The following is a 13783-nucleotide window of genomic DNA, read 5'->3' on the forward strand; positions in this document are numbered from 1 at the left end:
TAAAGAGATGAAACTCCAGAAATAAATGATTCCTGCAAGTCAGAGAGGATAGACTTACATATGAAACAAAAGGGGCGAGCGTGCTGGACCTCTGCTCAAGCCACTTGTTGGGTGGACGGCTACTTGTTTATCTGAGGTCCACAAACCTTTTGTTCAATACAGAATACCCTAAAGCATACAAAAGTTTGGTGGAACCATGGGATCAAAACTAGGCTTCTTAAGATGAATGATGGTGGGGTTCGCTCAAGCAAATATTGAATGCCCAGAGAGGGACTGAGAAGATACTGGTGGGCTGGAGGAAGGACATGGGCCTTCCTCAGACTTTATAGTACAAGTGACATGACATGGCAGGACCTCCAGGAAGCAGTGGTTTGTATCAGCACTAGGCCATTGAAAGCTTGCTCTGGAGACTAGTAAGAAAGTAGCATCTTTTCTGTTACACCAGTTACATTTTGCATAGTTCCGAGGACAGAAGGTTTGCTTTAGCGCACTCAAGTATTAGTAATCTGGATTTACAGGTATGCTATTTGCTGGCTCTATTAAGAATATAGCAGTATTTTCACGCAGCAGCATATTTGATGCTTGGAGACATGGTTTAATAACACAAGAGTGGAGCGCTGACCTGGAGTACCTACTACACATGGAATAAGAATACTAGGAAGCCTGGCGAGTAAAACCCCCTGCCTAACCCCAAAAGCCCATAACATAAGTGAAAATTATTGGGTAGAATCCTATCCCTTGGATGCCCCAACATGTGACATGTTCAACCTAAGATTGCTAACAGCATAAAACCTCATCATTCTTCATTTAGGGAGGCCACCTCTTGCAACACTGAAGGGCTTAGATCTGATTTGCCAAGAAATACAACTCGTTCCCGCCACTTGCCCCTGTCCCCCCATTTGTTGCCTTGTCACACATTCTTACCAACTCTTTAAAAAAGTGCCTTGAAAAGGCCGCTCTGTCTGTGGAGGGGTGACCTGCCAGAGAAAGGCCTGATGCACACAACTTTAAACTATCCTCAAATTAGGGACCAAATAACCTGCCCCTTTATTGAGTTGTGGTTAGAACTTCCAACAAGGTGTCCAACGTAAAACCACACCCAACTTCATAAGAGTCTGCAAAGAGTTGCAAAACCAATTTATTTATTTTCTGTGATGTGTGACAATTAAGCAGACGGCAGGCACCCTGGAACTGATCCAAGCAACCAACAGAATTAAGACGAAGGGACGTTTAAGAGCTACCAAACAAGAGTAGTTTTGAGATGTTTCCAAAATTATATAAGATGAATAATCGCACTGTGCTCTTGTAGTAATAAATTTCATTCTCTTGAGGAAATGACAAGATCTTTCAAATAGTGATCTGACAAAACGTTAGCATGGATACAGGAGATCAATCCTAAGAGCGGCTGATTGAGCCACAAACCACAGGAATTCGAAGGGTAAAACAATGAAAAGTGCAGATGTAATGTTCATGCTTATAGGCAGCTTAGAGTTCAACATGCTCATTCCCACCCAGATGGATTGTAGCTTGAATCCAATCCTCAGTGAAGCCTAGCAATTCTCTTGCAAAGGTCTGCCCAACATGGTTCCAGGGTTCCGAGGCAGCTTTTTTAGGACATCCTCTGGCTGTGGAATTTAGTTCCAATCAGTTTTACTGTATGCAAATCTAATTTCTGTGGTTATCTCGAAAATTTGCCATGGATACAGATCTTCTAAACCTACATTAATAGCTACTCAGGGCCAATATTGGATACAGATCTTCTAAACCTACATTAATAGCTACTCAGGGCCAATATTCAAACTTAACTAGAAACACAAAAAATACAACGTGAATGTAAACACGCATAAATGTTGTTAATGCAAACATCACGAGTAGCAGTGGGGACTAGTCTTCCCCTGTTGCAAACAAGTCAGCCGACGGCAAGATCTCTTTCCTAATTGTTTTCTTGGATTATGTTTACTCGGGGTATTGGTGTCCGAGTTCTACAGACAGACTTTTTTTGTACAGAGGTAAGGAAAAGATACAATCTTTCTTAATTTCGGTCCGTGGACCACAAAAGAACATTCACAGATGATATGTTCAATGAATAAAAACGGATTCAAAAAAGCTAAAATCCGGGTAAAACAAGATTAGATGGTGCATAGGAAAGGAAAAGAAAAACGACAGAGCCGGTGATGGGTATCAAATTGCACCCAAGCAAAATGGAGTTTCTCCCACCAGGACTCAGCTTAAGAGGAAGCTTCTTTGTGGCTGTCGCAGATACCAGCCCGGATCAAAGGCACGGGAAGCATGCCAAGCCGGTGCTGAGGCGTCAATCAGCCGGACTTCGAGGCTCTGTCCCGAAGCTGGCTCCAACGTGAATTAACATGTTTTTTTGTGGGAGGCAAATACTGTACTCCAGCACAAAATGCATGCAGCGTGGGGGCCGGGGTTCTTCACCGGAGACCTGTGGGGAACCTCCAGATGTTATGGTATGCTGTTGACTGTGGGAACACCGAGGGCAAAATCTCCCAAAATGTGTGTGCACGCAGTTTGCATTTTTATTGTCCTTGTTTGAGGAGGCACCATGCTGCGCGGACAATAAAAATTAGACCATAAGGCCATTTTCTTATTGAACCAGTCTCCTGGTTGGTGTCTGCAGCTTCTGTAGGCGCGGTTCTCCCCTAGCGTTCAGTTTTCACACCAGGTAATTTTTTTCACAGCATGCTTTATTGAAAAAGATAAACATCCCACCCCTCCCCTAACGTCACCCAACGTTTATGAAGTGCAGCGTACACTAAACAGTAAAATGTGGTTAGAGCCCGGCATGCGACTGACTACCCCAGCCCCGTCAGTTCCAGAAACAGGTTACCAAATTCCTCCCTGCTGGACAGACCAGACCGCCCCTAGATCTGGTTGGGGGGGGGGGGGGGGGTGTTCATTGGCAACAGTCTGGCCGCCCCCCCCCCAACCCCCCTTTCTACAAAAGGCCCCACACACGACATGAAAGGGCAGCGCGAGTGAATGGAAGGTCCCCTCTGTGCATTTCAGGAGGAACCAGTTCTTTTGTGAGGGGCCTCCCGAGGGATTAAGTTTTCACATTTTTTTTCTCTTCCATTGCCAAAGGAATCAAGTCCCTGGCTCCAGCCTCCCGACCTTCCTGCCACCCTGAACTGAGCCCCATTCATTAAGCTGGCTCGATGCAGCGAGTCGGGGCCAGGAAGGAAAACAAGCGGCGGAAAACAAGGGGGAGGCTGCTCAGTGCGAGGGCACCCCGGTATGTGAAGGCTGGCGGGAGCTCAGTGCCAGGGCACCCGGTATCTGGAGGCTGCTCGGGAGCTCAGTGCGAGGGCTCGCCGGTGAAGTCGGTGCGACCTGCGAGGGCACCCGGTATGTGAAGGCTGGTAGTGGCGGGCTGGCGGGAGCTCAGTGCCAGGGCACCCCGGTATCTGGAAGCTGCTCGGGAGCTCAGTGCGAGGGCACACCAGTGTCTGAAGACTGCTTGGGAAGTCAGTGCGAGCTGTACGGACACCCCAGTATATGAAGACTGGCAGGAGTTCAGTGCCTGGGCACCCCGGTATGTAGAGACTGCTGGGGGCGGGCTAGTGGAAGCTCAGTAGAAGGAACCCCGTATCTGAGAGCTGCTCTGGACTCTCAGTACCCCGGTATGTGAAGGATGCTGGGGCTGGATGGTGGGAGCTCAAAGGGCACACCGCTATTTCACAGGGCACACTTCTCTTACACAACCTTCATTCAGTAAGACACTGCCACAAACACACCAGACGGGGGGGGGGGGGGCTTCCGTTACACACCCTCTCACATGCATTCATGGGCCAACACAACCTCTCACGTATTTAGTGCCTACAGCAAAAATGACAGTGCTGTACACCAAGTATCACACAGTGAGCGGTACTGGTTACACACACGGTGGGGGCTGCTGTCACAACAAAACGAGGCTACTATCTGCGCTGGTATGAAACCTTTCTTGTCCACACACACTGCCTCAAACCACTCTAGTACTACACACAGAAGGTGCAGCTGGCTCTGTTATCACACCACTGTATACTATATATACAGCCGGCGCAGGTGGCACCGTTCTCAAACCATAGAGTTCTTCTATACACAGAAGCTGCTGCTGGCTCTGTTATCACATCGCTATATACTATATATACACTGAAGGTGCCGCTGGCTCGGTTATCAAACCTCTATATTGTATACACTGAAGGTGCTGCTGGCTGTTATCAAACCTCTATATACGAGACACAGAAGTGCTGCTGGTGGTTATCAAACCTCTATATACGAGACACAGAAGGTGCCACTGGCTGTTATCAGACCTCTATATACGAGACACAGAAGGTGCCACTGGCTGTTATCAGACCTCTATATACGAGACACAGAAGGTGCCACTGGCTGTTATCAAACCTCTATATACGAGACACAGAAGGTGCCGCTGGCTGTTATCAAACCTCTATATACGAGACACAGAAGGTGCCGCTGGCTGTTATCAAACCTCTATATACGAGACACAGAAGGTGCCGCTGGCTGTTATCAAACCTCTATATACGAGACACAGAAGGTGCCGCTGGCTGTTATCAAACCTCTATATACGAGACACAGAAGGTGCCGCTGGCGGTTATCAAACCTCTATATTGTACACACTGAACGTGCCGCTGGCTGTTATCAAACCTCTATATACGAGACACAGAAGGTGCCGCTGGCTGTTAGCAAACCTCTATATACTAGACACAGAAGGTGCCGCTGGCGGTTATCAAACCTCTATATTGTATGAAGGTGCTGCTGGCTGTTATCAAACCTCTATATACGAGACACAGAAGGTGCTGCTGGCTGTTATCAAACCTCTATATACGAGACACAGAAGGTGCCACTGGCTGTTATCAAACCTCTATATACGAGACACAGAAGGTGCCACTGGCTGTTATCAAACCTCTATATACGAGACACAGAAGGTGCCACTGGCTGTTATCAAACCTCTATATGCTAGATACAGAAGGTGCTGCTGGCTGTTATTAAATCTCTATATTGTATACACCTGAGGTGCCGCTGGCTGTTATCAAACCGCTATATACGAGACACAGAAGGTGCCGCTGGCTGTTATCAGACCTCTATATACGAGACACAGAAGGTGCCACTGGCTGTTATCAGACCTCTATATACGAGACACAGAAGGTGCCACTGGCTGTTATCAAACCTCTATATACGAGACACAGAAGGTGCCGCTGGCTGTTATCAAACCTCTATATACGAGACACAGAAGGTGCCGCTGGCTGTTATCAAACCTCTATATACGAGACACAGAAGGTGCCGCTGGCTGTTATCAAACCTCTATATACGAGACACAGAAGGTGCCGCTGGCTGTTATCAAACCTCTATATACGAGACACAGAAGGTGCCGCTGGCGGTTATCAAACCTCTATATTGTACACACTGAACGTGCCGCTGGCTGTTATCAAACCTCTATATACGAGACACAGAAGGTGCCGCTGGCTGTTAGCAAACCTCTATATACTAGACACAGAAGGTGCCGCTGGCGGTTATCAAACCTCTATATTGTATACACCTAAGGTGCTGCTGGCTGTTATCAAACCTCTATATACGAGACACAGAAGGTGCTGCTGGCTGTTATCAAACCTCTATATACGAGACACAGAAGGTGCCACTGGCTGTTATCAAACCTCTATATACGAGACACAGAAGGTGCCACTGGCTGTTATCAAACCTCTATATACGAGACACAGAAGGTGCCACTGGCTGTTATCAAACCTCTATATGCTAGATACAGAAGGTGCTGCTGGCTGTTATTAAATCTCTATATTGTATACACCTGAGGTGCCGCTGGCTGTTATCAAACCGCTATATACGAGACACAGAAGGTGCCGCTGGCTGTTATCAAACCGCTATATACGAGACACAGAAGGTGCCGCTGGCTGCTATCAAACCTCTATATACGAGACACAGAAGGTGCCGCTGGCTGTTATCAAACCTCTATATTGTATACACTGAAGGTGCTGCTGGCTGTTATCAAACCTCTATATGCTAGACACAGAAGGTGCTGCTGGCTGTTATCAAACCTCTATATACTAGACACAGAAGTGCTGCTGGCGGTTATCAAACCTCTATATTGTATACACCTAAGGTGCTGCTGGCTGTTATCAAACCGCTATATACTAGACACAGAAGGTGCCGCTGGCTGTTATCAAACCGCTATATACTAGACACAGAAGGTGCCGCTGGCTGTTATCAAACCTCTATATACTAGACACAGAACGTGCCGCTGGCTGTTATCAAACCGCTATATACTAGACACAGAAGGTGCCGCTGGCTATTATCAAACCGCGATATACTAGACACAGAAGGTGCCGCTGGCTGTTATCAAACTGCTATATACGAGACACAGAAAGTGCCGCTGGCTGTTATCAAACCGCTATATACGAGACACAGAAGGTGCCGCTGGCTGCTATCAAACCTCCATATGCTAGACATAGAAGGTGCCGCTGGCTGTTATCAAACTGCTATATACGAGACACAGAAGGTGCCGCTGGCTGTTATCAAACCTCTATATACTAGACACAGAAGGTGCTGCTGGCTGCTATTAAACCTCTATATGCTAGACACAGAAGGTGCTGCTGGCGGTTATTAAATCTCTATATTGTATACACCTAAGGTGCTGCTGGCTGTTATCAAACCTCTGAAAACTAGACACAGAAGATGAAGCCAGCTAGGCGACCAAACCTTGTACTGTATACACTGATGGTGCAGCTGGCGCGGTTATAAAAACATATTGTACTATATACACAGACGGTGCTGCTAGCACTTATCGAGCCATACCTGTACTATATACAAAGGTGCTGCTGGCTCGGTTATCAAACCTCTATATTGTATACACTGAAGGTGCTGCTGGCGGTGACCAAACATCTATATACTAGACACAGAAGGTGTTGCTGGCTGTTATCAAACCGCTATATACGAGACACAGACGGCGCAGGCGGCACCGTTCTCAAACCATACTGTTCTATACACAGAAGCAGCTGCTGGCTCGGTTATCACACCACTGTATACTTCACATATATATATATATATACACACACATATATATATATATATATCCACACACACACACACAGAAGGTGCTGTTGGAACTTATCAAACCATTGTATACTGTTAAGCAGGAGCTGTGCATGGCACTTATCAAACCACTGGATACTAGACACAGAAGGTGGTGCTGGCTCCGTTATCAAACCTCTATATGATAGACAAACAGTGCTGCGGGAACTTTATACCACTCATAGGAGGTAGCCGAGAATGTGATAAAACCACGCTGCACCATACATAAGAGGCTGCTGACACTATAGTCCAATGCCTTTATTCCAATACACAGGGGGCTGTTAGCACTCAAATCTACCCTATCCTTCCCCACACAGGATATCCCAAAAGTGTAGGGATAGGGAACAATGTAAAACCAACTCTACTACGAAACATGCACCAGACACAATCGCTTGGCCAATCATCCCTCTGGGCCTGGAAAGAAAAAAGGCGCTATATAGATGCCCTCATGCAGTGCGCGTGCGGCTTCTGTGTTGCCACTAGAATACTACCACCTCCTAGATGCTACACTTACGACAGAGGCACCTGCTCTGAATACTAATTTAAAGACAGAAAATGCCTTCTGCGGTGCCAGAATATGCTGGGCTTTTAAGAGGAGCCCTAATCCAAGCGCATGGCCATCCGGTTCCTCCCCTTACGGAAACAGTACCGGACAGCCCTAAGCAAAACACTCCTCTGACAGCAAAGTCACAGAGCTCCCCTCAACGTCACTGCTGCTAGCCATAGGAAGCTGCGTACAAACAAATAGAGGCCTATCTGTGGAACTACATCAATGGAAATATACTCAAACATTACCTACAATCAAGGCCTGCTTCCATCTACAATGTCCGTCTCACCACCTTTCGTGGGCCAAAGTAAAGCATAAATACAGTGGTTCATATGTGTAAAAATTAAAAGGTTATTAGAGAGGAAACAGTCAAAGCACATACATACATATATCACACAATGGCATTTAAGTAGGGAACCCCATGCAAGGTTTGGGGGGGTTCTTCTGGCCTCCAAACATTGCTGCTCGCATTTCCAACCGAGTTTGACTCACCTTGTTACCTCACTCAGGTTGACAGGATTCCCTGATCACAACTCTACATTACACCTCCCTGCCTGAAAACCTCCACAAATCACTGTAAGGGCCGCCTCTTCCTGAACCACATCTGGCCACGCCCATTGACCTGACTGCCACACCCCTAATACCAATCTGTGGCATACCTCTGTCCATGCCTCGCCTGCTGCAGTGCCAGGCTATGGATTGCCACCTTCCCAGGAGAAAAATGCTAGCAACGTGTTCAAGTTTTAGAATTCTGCTTAGACCTGGACATCTGTGTGTATTTTTGACATGGCCTTTCTGTCTGTTTACTTTAATCGTCAGCCTGGGTTCATTAAAGCAGCTCTAGAACACGTTTTACGTGCTTCCCTCTTATATTAACTGTTTAAAAGGGTGTAAAGACAAGGGTGAAACAGCGGCTTCAGGTGATTCTCCTATTTTTCGCACCGGCAGGGACAATAAAGTACTGGTCAGGCCGGTAAAAACGACCCTGTGGCAACTTAGGCCACGCGCCATCACCCTCCGGAACATCCTGGGGTGGGGGTCACCACTATTTTAGTCTCATGTACTATATACACAGTAACGTGTTCTTGGCTGTTTGCATCCATAGCAAGACTTGGTCAACACAATATGAATAAGCAAACACTAAAACGTATTTTTTTTTTATTTCAATTCTTTATACATTTTTCAACAACGGTAAGCAAACAATGATCAATAATACCCTACGAGTTCATATTTTCAAAAATCAAGCCGGTCTAATTCAACCCCAATCCTAAAACAAAACAAGGAACTACTGTATCGCCTGTAAGCACTCATAACAAGTCCTAGAAATGTATAGATATGTCCTGAAAAAATTACCAGGCCACAGTTTTTCAATCTTTCTCCAGTGCTGCAGACTTGGAGGCAGCCCAACACGGGCCCTCAGTGAGAAAGCATTCACAGGGCGGCCCGTGTTATTTCCTGCCGCCAGGCCCCCGCCCCCCTTCCTCCGCTGGCAGACCCAGACAGGCGAGATGTTATCAATAATATGGACCTTTCGAGAAAAAAAATACCCTTTCAAATGCAAGTACTTCCTTGTCTCATTTAATGTGGTATTCCTTAAACTCCACCCTGCAAATCCTTGGACTAAAAACCAGAAGGCTTGCCCCCCCTGCAGCGCTCCGAGGGCTCCTCGCTGATCCCCTCGCCCCTCCCCGCTCAGGCCCACGGCCTCGGAGAGCCAAGGGGGAAGGGAGCCCCCGAGCTGGTCTTATTTTCATGCTTACAATTCTCATTAGGGTCGTTAAACAAACACCATACTCCCCTCTCAAGTAACACAGGCAGGGCATAAATTGTGTGCAAGAATAACAAACAGCGCTCGCTCGAAGACACCCCCACCGCAGACGCTCCTCGAGCGGGAGACCCGGGCATGGGGTGGGAACCATGGGGAAAACGGGACAGGAGCCCCGCAGCACCACCACACGGTAGAAAAGACATGACTGCCTCCGAACACAGCTTGACTCCTAGGAAGTATCTGCAGGTCGCAGGTTTTTCTAAAAAAAAAAATAACTCTCCGAATACTAAGGCTGTCTTGTTTTTCACCAGTCTCCTTTTCTCGCTCTTTCTCATCTTTCCCATCCCAATTATGTTCACCTTTCAGCATCCCTTTTGCTGAGGGTCAAAGTCTGATTGCGAAAATAAGTCCCGGCCGCAATTACCGGCACACAGGAAGCAATGGTCAAGTAACAGGCCAACACCGAACATCAATTATTACAAACTGAGTCGTAACAGCACACGGCGTGAAACGAACCCATGCCACTACTGCGGTCATGGAAAAATCACAACGATGCGGTTCAATACACTGATCGAGCAACTGAATCCTGAGAACCTCCCGGAGACTCCTGAAGGCCTGGCTGTGTAACACTGTCGCTTCCTGGTTCTTCTCCTTACTTCTATTCTTTTGGGCAACCTCCGATAACAATCTACTAGGCAGAGGAGTAAAATCTGATCCAATGAGAACTGCCGGATCTCACTGGGTAGAGTCCACAGAAGTGACCATACCTTTTATCAAAATAATTCCAATGATCAATACATGCTAGAAGCACGTGCGTATACATGTTTGAAACTAATGAACTTAAGTAGCAAAGCCTTTATTACTTCTAGCCCAACTTTTCAATAACAAAAGCCACATTATGGAAAACCCTGGTGTGCCAACTAGGGTAGGAGCCAGAACGTCGCTGTTTACTGTACAGCTTGCTTCGGGTCACCTCTGACAGCTGCCTGCTCGCCTACTTGCAGAGGAGCCAGTGCAACCGATACAATTCAACCCAATCATGGTGCTGCATTTAAAATGGCAGCAACCAAAAACAGCAGGGTTGAAAATGGATATTTTGGCTTTGTCAATGCTTATTTTGTTTGTGAATGGTTTTTGTACGAAAGCACACATGGTAGGAAACCAACCACTAAGAGTCACAATATATATATATCCATGTAAAATGACCCCTTAACCCATGCTCCTGTGGGCGAAGCAAAATGTGAGTGACACCACAGCTGACCAATGGATGAAGGGTGCTGAATGAAACCCCGAGGTGAATCTCCCACTCAAAAGCCACAGCGTGGGCATGTTACTGTTCTAGACCATGAACTTGTAGGACTTCAGCGCTCGCATCCACCACATTATCGCACTCCATTTCATTTTTACCAAGCAACCCAGAGGAACTGGAAACCAAAATGAGTCTTTTAAACGTACCTGAAAGCCCCTCAGGGGCCAGATAATTTGTTCCCCCTGTTTCAGTGGAGGAAGGCACACAGTCGGGAGGGTCTGCAACAGGAAAAAGAATGAGACGCAGATTAAACCAAGGCGTAACAATGTTTTGTGCACAAAAATGAACTTGTATGCGAGATTGCAGGCTACATGTGCATGCAAGCTGTACCTCTGTCCCCACGATTCCTTTCACGTTCATTCATTTGATTAACGGGGCTGAAAATGCCAATTAACCACAAAGAATCATAAGATAACAAAGCCATCTAGAATCACTCTAGGTAATTGTTATCCGAAACCTTTCAAAATCAATATTTCCACGGCACCTTTCAAATCAATTTTGTCCTCAACTGTAAAAGTGTGTAAAAAGGGATCAATTAAAACTGTGTTACAAACTACCTCTCGGAAATAGTGCTGACGGCTCTTTACAACAAGCAAAAGAAGGATCCGCCACAACACCGGTCACAGAATTCCTACTATGCGGCCATTTCAAAAGAGACAAAGTGTATAAACACTCGCCATACCACCAAAGCCATTCCTAAACAAGGCAGGCCTTTGATATTAAAGAGATATTAAAGCGGGTTTCTAACTCAGCAGTAGTTCTAGGAGTGAAAAATTAAAGTAGAGGCCAGTTATACAGCAGGCGCTACGTTTTGGAGCGATTGCCCAGCTCATATGTTTACAGAAATGCTGGTTACATAAATCTGAGAAATTCCACTTTAGTGAGAGATGTATTTGGATGTTTTACAGAGGCCTGTCTATCGTCTTTTCGTTACTTCGGAGTACTTAAGGTAATGTTAGAAATATAGACAGATTAATGTGTGTGGGGGGAAGGGGTTGTGTTGGGTAAGTAGCACAGATATAATTCAGTTGTAACCTCTCAATTAGTTTGAAGTTCCCTTGAAAGTCTGAATAGTTCAGTTTGCAGAAGCTTCTTTTCCTAAGTTCATGTACCAAGGGTTTAGATCTAAAAAATATATATCCCTCTTTTGCCATTTGTTGTTGTTGTTTATGGGGCACGTGTATGGAATGGTATTTATATTGCCCAACCCTATTTAGTGAACTGCGGCGTACTCTGCATTAGGTGGGGTGCTGGGAGACTATCATGCTAATGTACATCAAGTGTCAGTTACACAATTACATTTCACATGCTTATAGACACAGGAAGATGAAGCGATTGGCAAAGTCATGAACGGAGGCCAGATTTAAAACCCGGGTCCCACAACAGTACTAGCCAAAGCTACTAAACACTTCCACCACATTTAATGTGGCATACTCCTGCTATACAGAGCTAATTATCTTCACTGTTTTAAGGCTTTGATTTATACAGTTACGAATAGTATTCAGGAGTTGATGATGGTGTCTCGTGTATTTTGATATTTACAGTTGTTAAATCATCGAGCAGTAAATGATTGCTGAAATATGTGTATATGTCTGCTAACGACCATAAATTAATAAACAGAAAACACACATTGAGCTCAGTTAAAATTATAAAAGATTGTCTACAAGGCCTGAGGGCGGAGACTCCAGTGGTACTCGAGTAACTGAAGCCCAGAGCCTGCCTACATACTGGTTTGTGTTTAAACTATAAGATTGTAGAAATGGCCTGGGGGCGGAGACGCCAGAGGTACTCAAGTAAGTCTGTCTGAGCCCTGCCCTTGCAGCCACCGGTGCCCCCCGCCCCGCGTTAATCTCTTTCATCGGGGCGACCAGGCTAACTCAAAGCAGGAATATACAGTCGGGCAGGATGCACTTCATCAAGCCGCAAACAATAGGGGAGACAGGAAACGGAGTTACTTGAGAAATACTGTACGCAGCCCACTTTCGGAGATGCCTTGCAGCGCTCGCGCCGTCCAAGGAATGCGTTTGTTTAACCCTTGGCTGCGTCTGACGTGGGTGCGTCACTGAGCGTTCTAATTACGTGGACAACTTCCTACTCGCGATTGGCTGGACCATTGTTCCATCCTGTAACGGTCTTCGTCCAGAACGGGCCTCTTCCGCTTCCCACCCTCGTCTTCCTCCTTGGATCCCCGACAGCGACCAGCGCGTGTGCGTGCCGGTGCGTGCGTGCGTGCCTCTCTCGCTTTCTAAGAAAGGACCCTGGCTCGCACCTCTCGCTAAAGATGGCAGAACAGCTCCATCTATATAGTAGTACCCCATTGAAAAATGTCACAGAAATCCAGAATGTCAAACGGAGTTCTTGTTCAAGCTGTAAAACCACTGAAATTCTCGAGCTGTCATAGTGAACACTTACAACCTGTTAATAACTCGCATGTCCACCATGCACAACTCCTATCTGCCACGGATAGAGGCACAAAAATAATTAACCGAAGCAGAACATGGCAGACCCTGTGATCTATGGCATATCCACCCCCACCCACCCCCTTCCAACCTGAAACAGTCCTGGTCATTCACATCACACCTTTATACACAATGCTGGTTCCTAGTGTTTTCACCTGGGTTCCACTTATTCTAGATGCTGCTATGTAGGTTTTTGGATACACAACCCCATGAAAAATTCAACAGCCTCATGTCAGCGTAATTCTTTTTTTTTGGGGGGGGGGGGGGGGGTACTCAAAGTAGGTATTCAGTATTTTTAAATTCGGGATAAGTTGGAGACCAGTATCGAAATTCATACACCGCAACCAACTAAAGCCATTTTGTGACTTGGAATCTATCTTGGCCAACTACAGCAAGACCAGTTTTTTGTTTTGTTAAAAAAAAAAGAAAGTGGCCAAATGATAGATACAAAGGTACATGGAACTCAGCACCACCACTTATACCAATGACAAAACAGAACGTCTAGTCTGAGCTGCAGTTGTTTGAATAAACTACGCTGGTATTTCCACGGCCTTTCGGCCATAAAACTCTGCTTTAGAGATCCTGGAGCCAAGATTTTG

At 46.2% G+C, this 13783-nt stretch overlaps 1 protein-coding gene across 1 annotated transcript in view; it reads right to left on the reverse strand.

The window, feature by feature from the left end:
- Window positions 1-13783, reverse strand: part of SMAD7 (SMAD family member 7) — a 51489-nt gene that overhangs the window by 26690 nt on the left and 11016 nt on the right. Inside the window, exon 3 of the mRNA XM_085629597.1 lies at window positions 10872-10943. Within this exon, the coding sequence (XP_085485723.1) occupies window positions 10872-10943 (72 nt within the window). The remainder of the gene's footprint in view (window positions 1-10871; window positions 10944-13783) is intronic.

Source organism: Triturus cristatus, chromosome 2_1 (assembly GCF_964204655.1).
Source record: "Triturus cristatus chromosome 2_1, aTriCri1.1, whole genome shotgun sequence".
Lineage (NCBI taxonomy): Eukaryota > Metazoa > Chordata > Amphibia > Caudata > Salamandridae > Triturus > Triturus cristatus.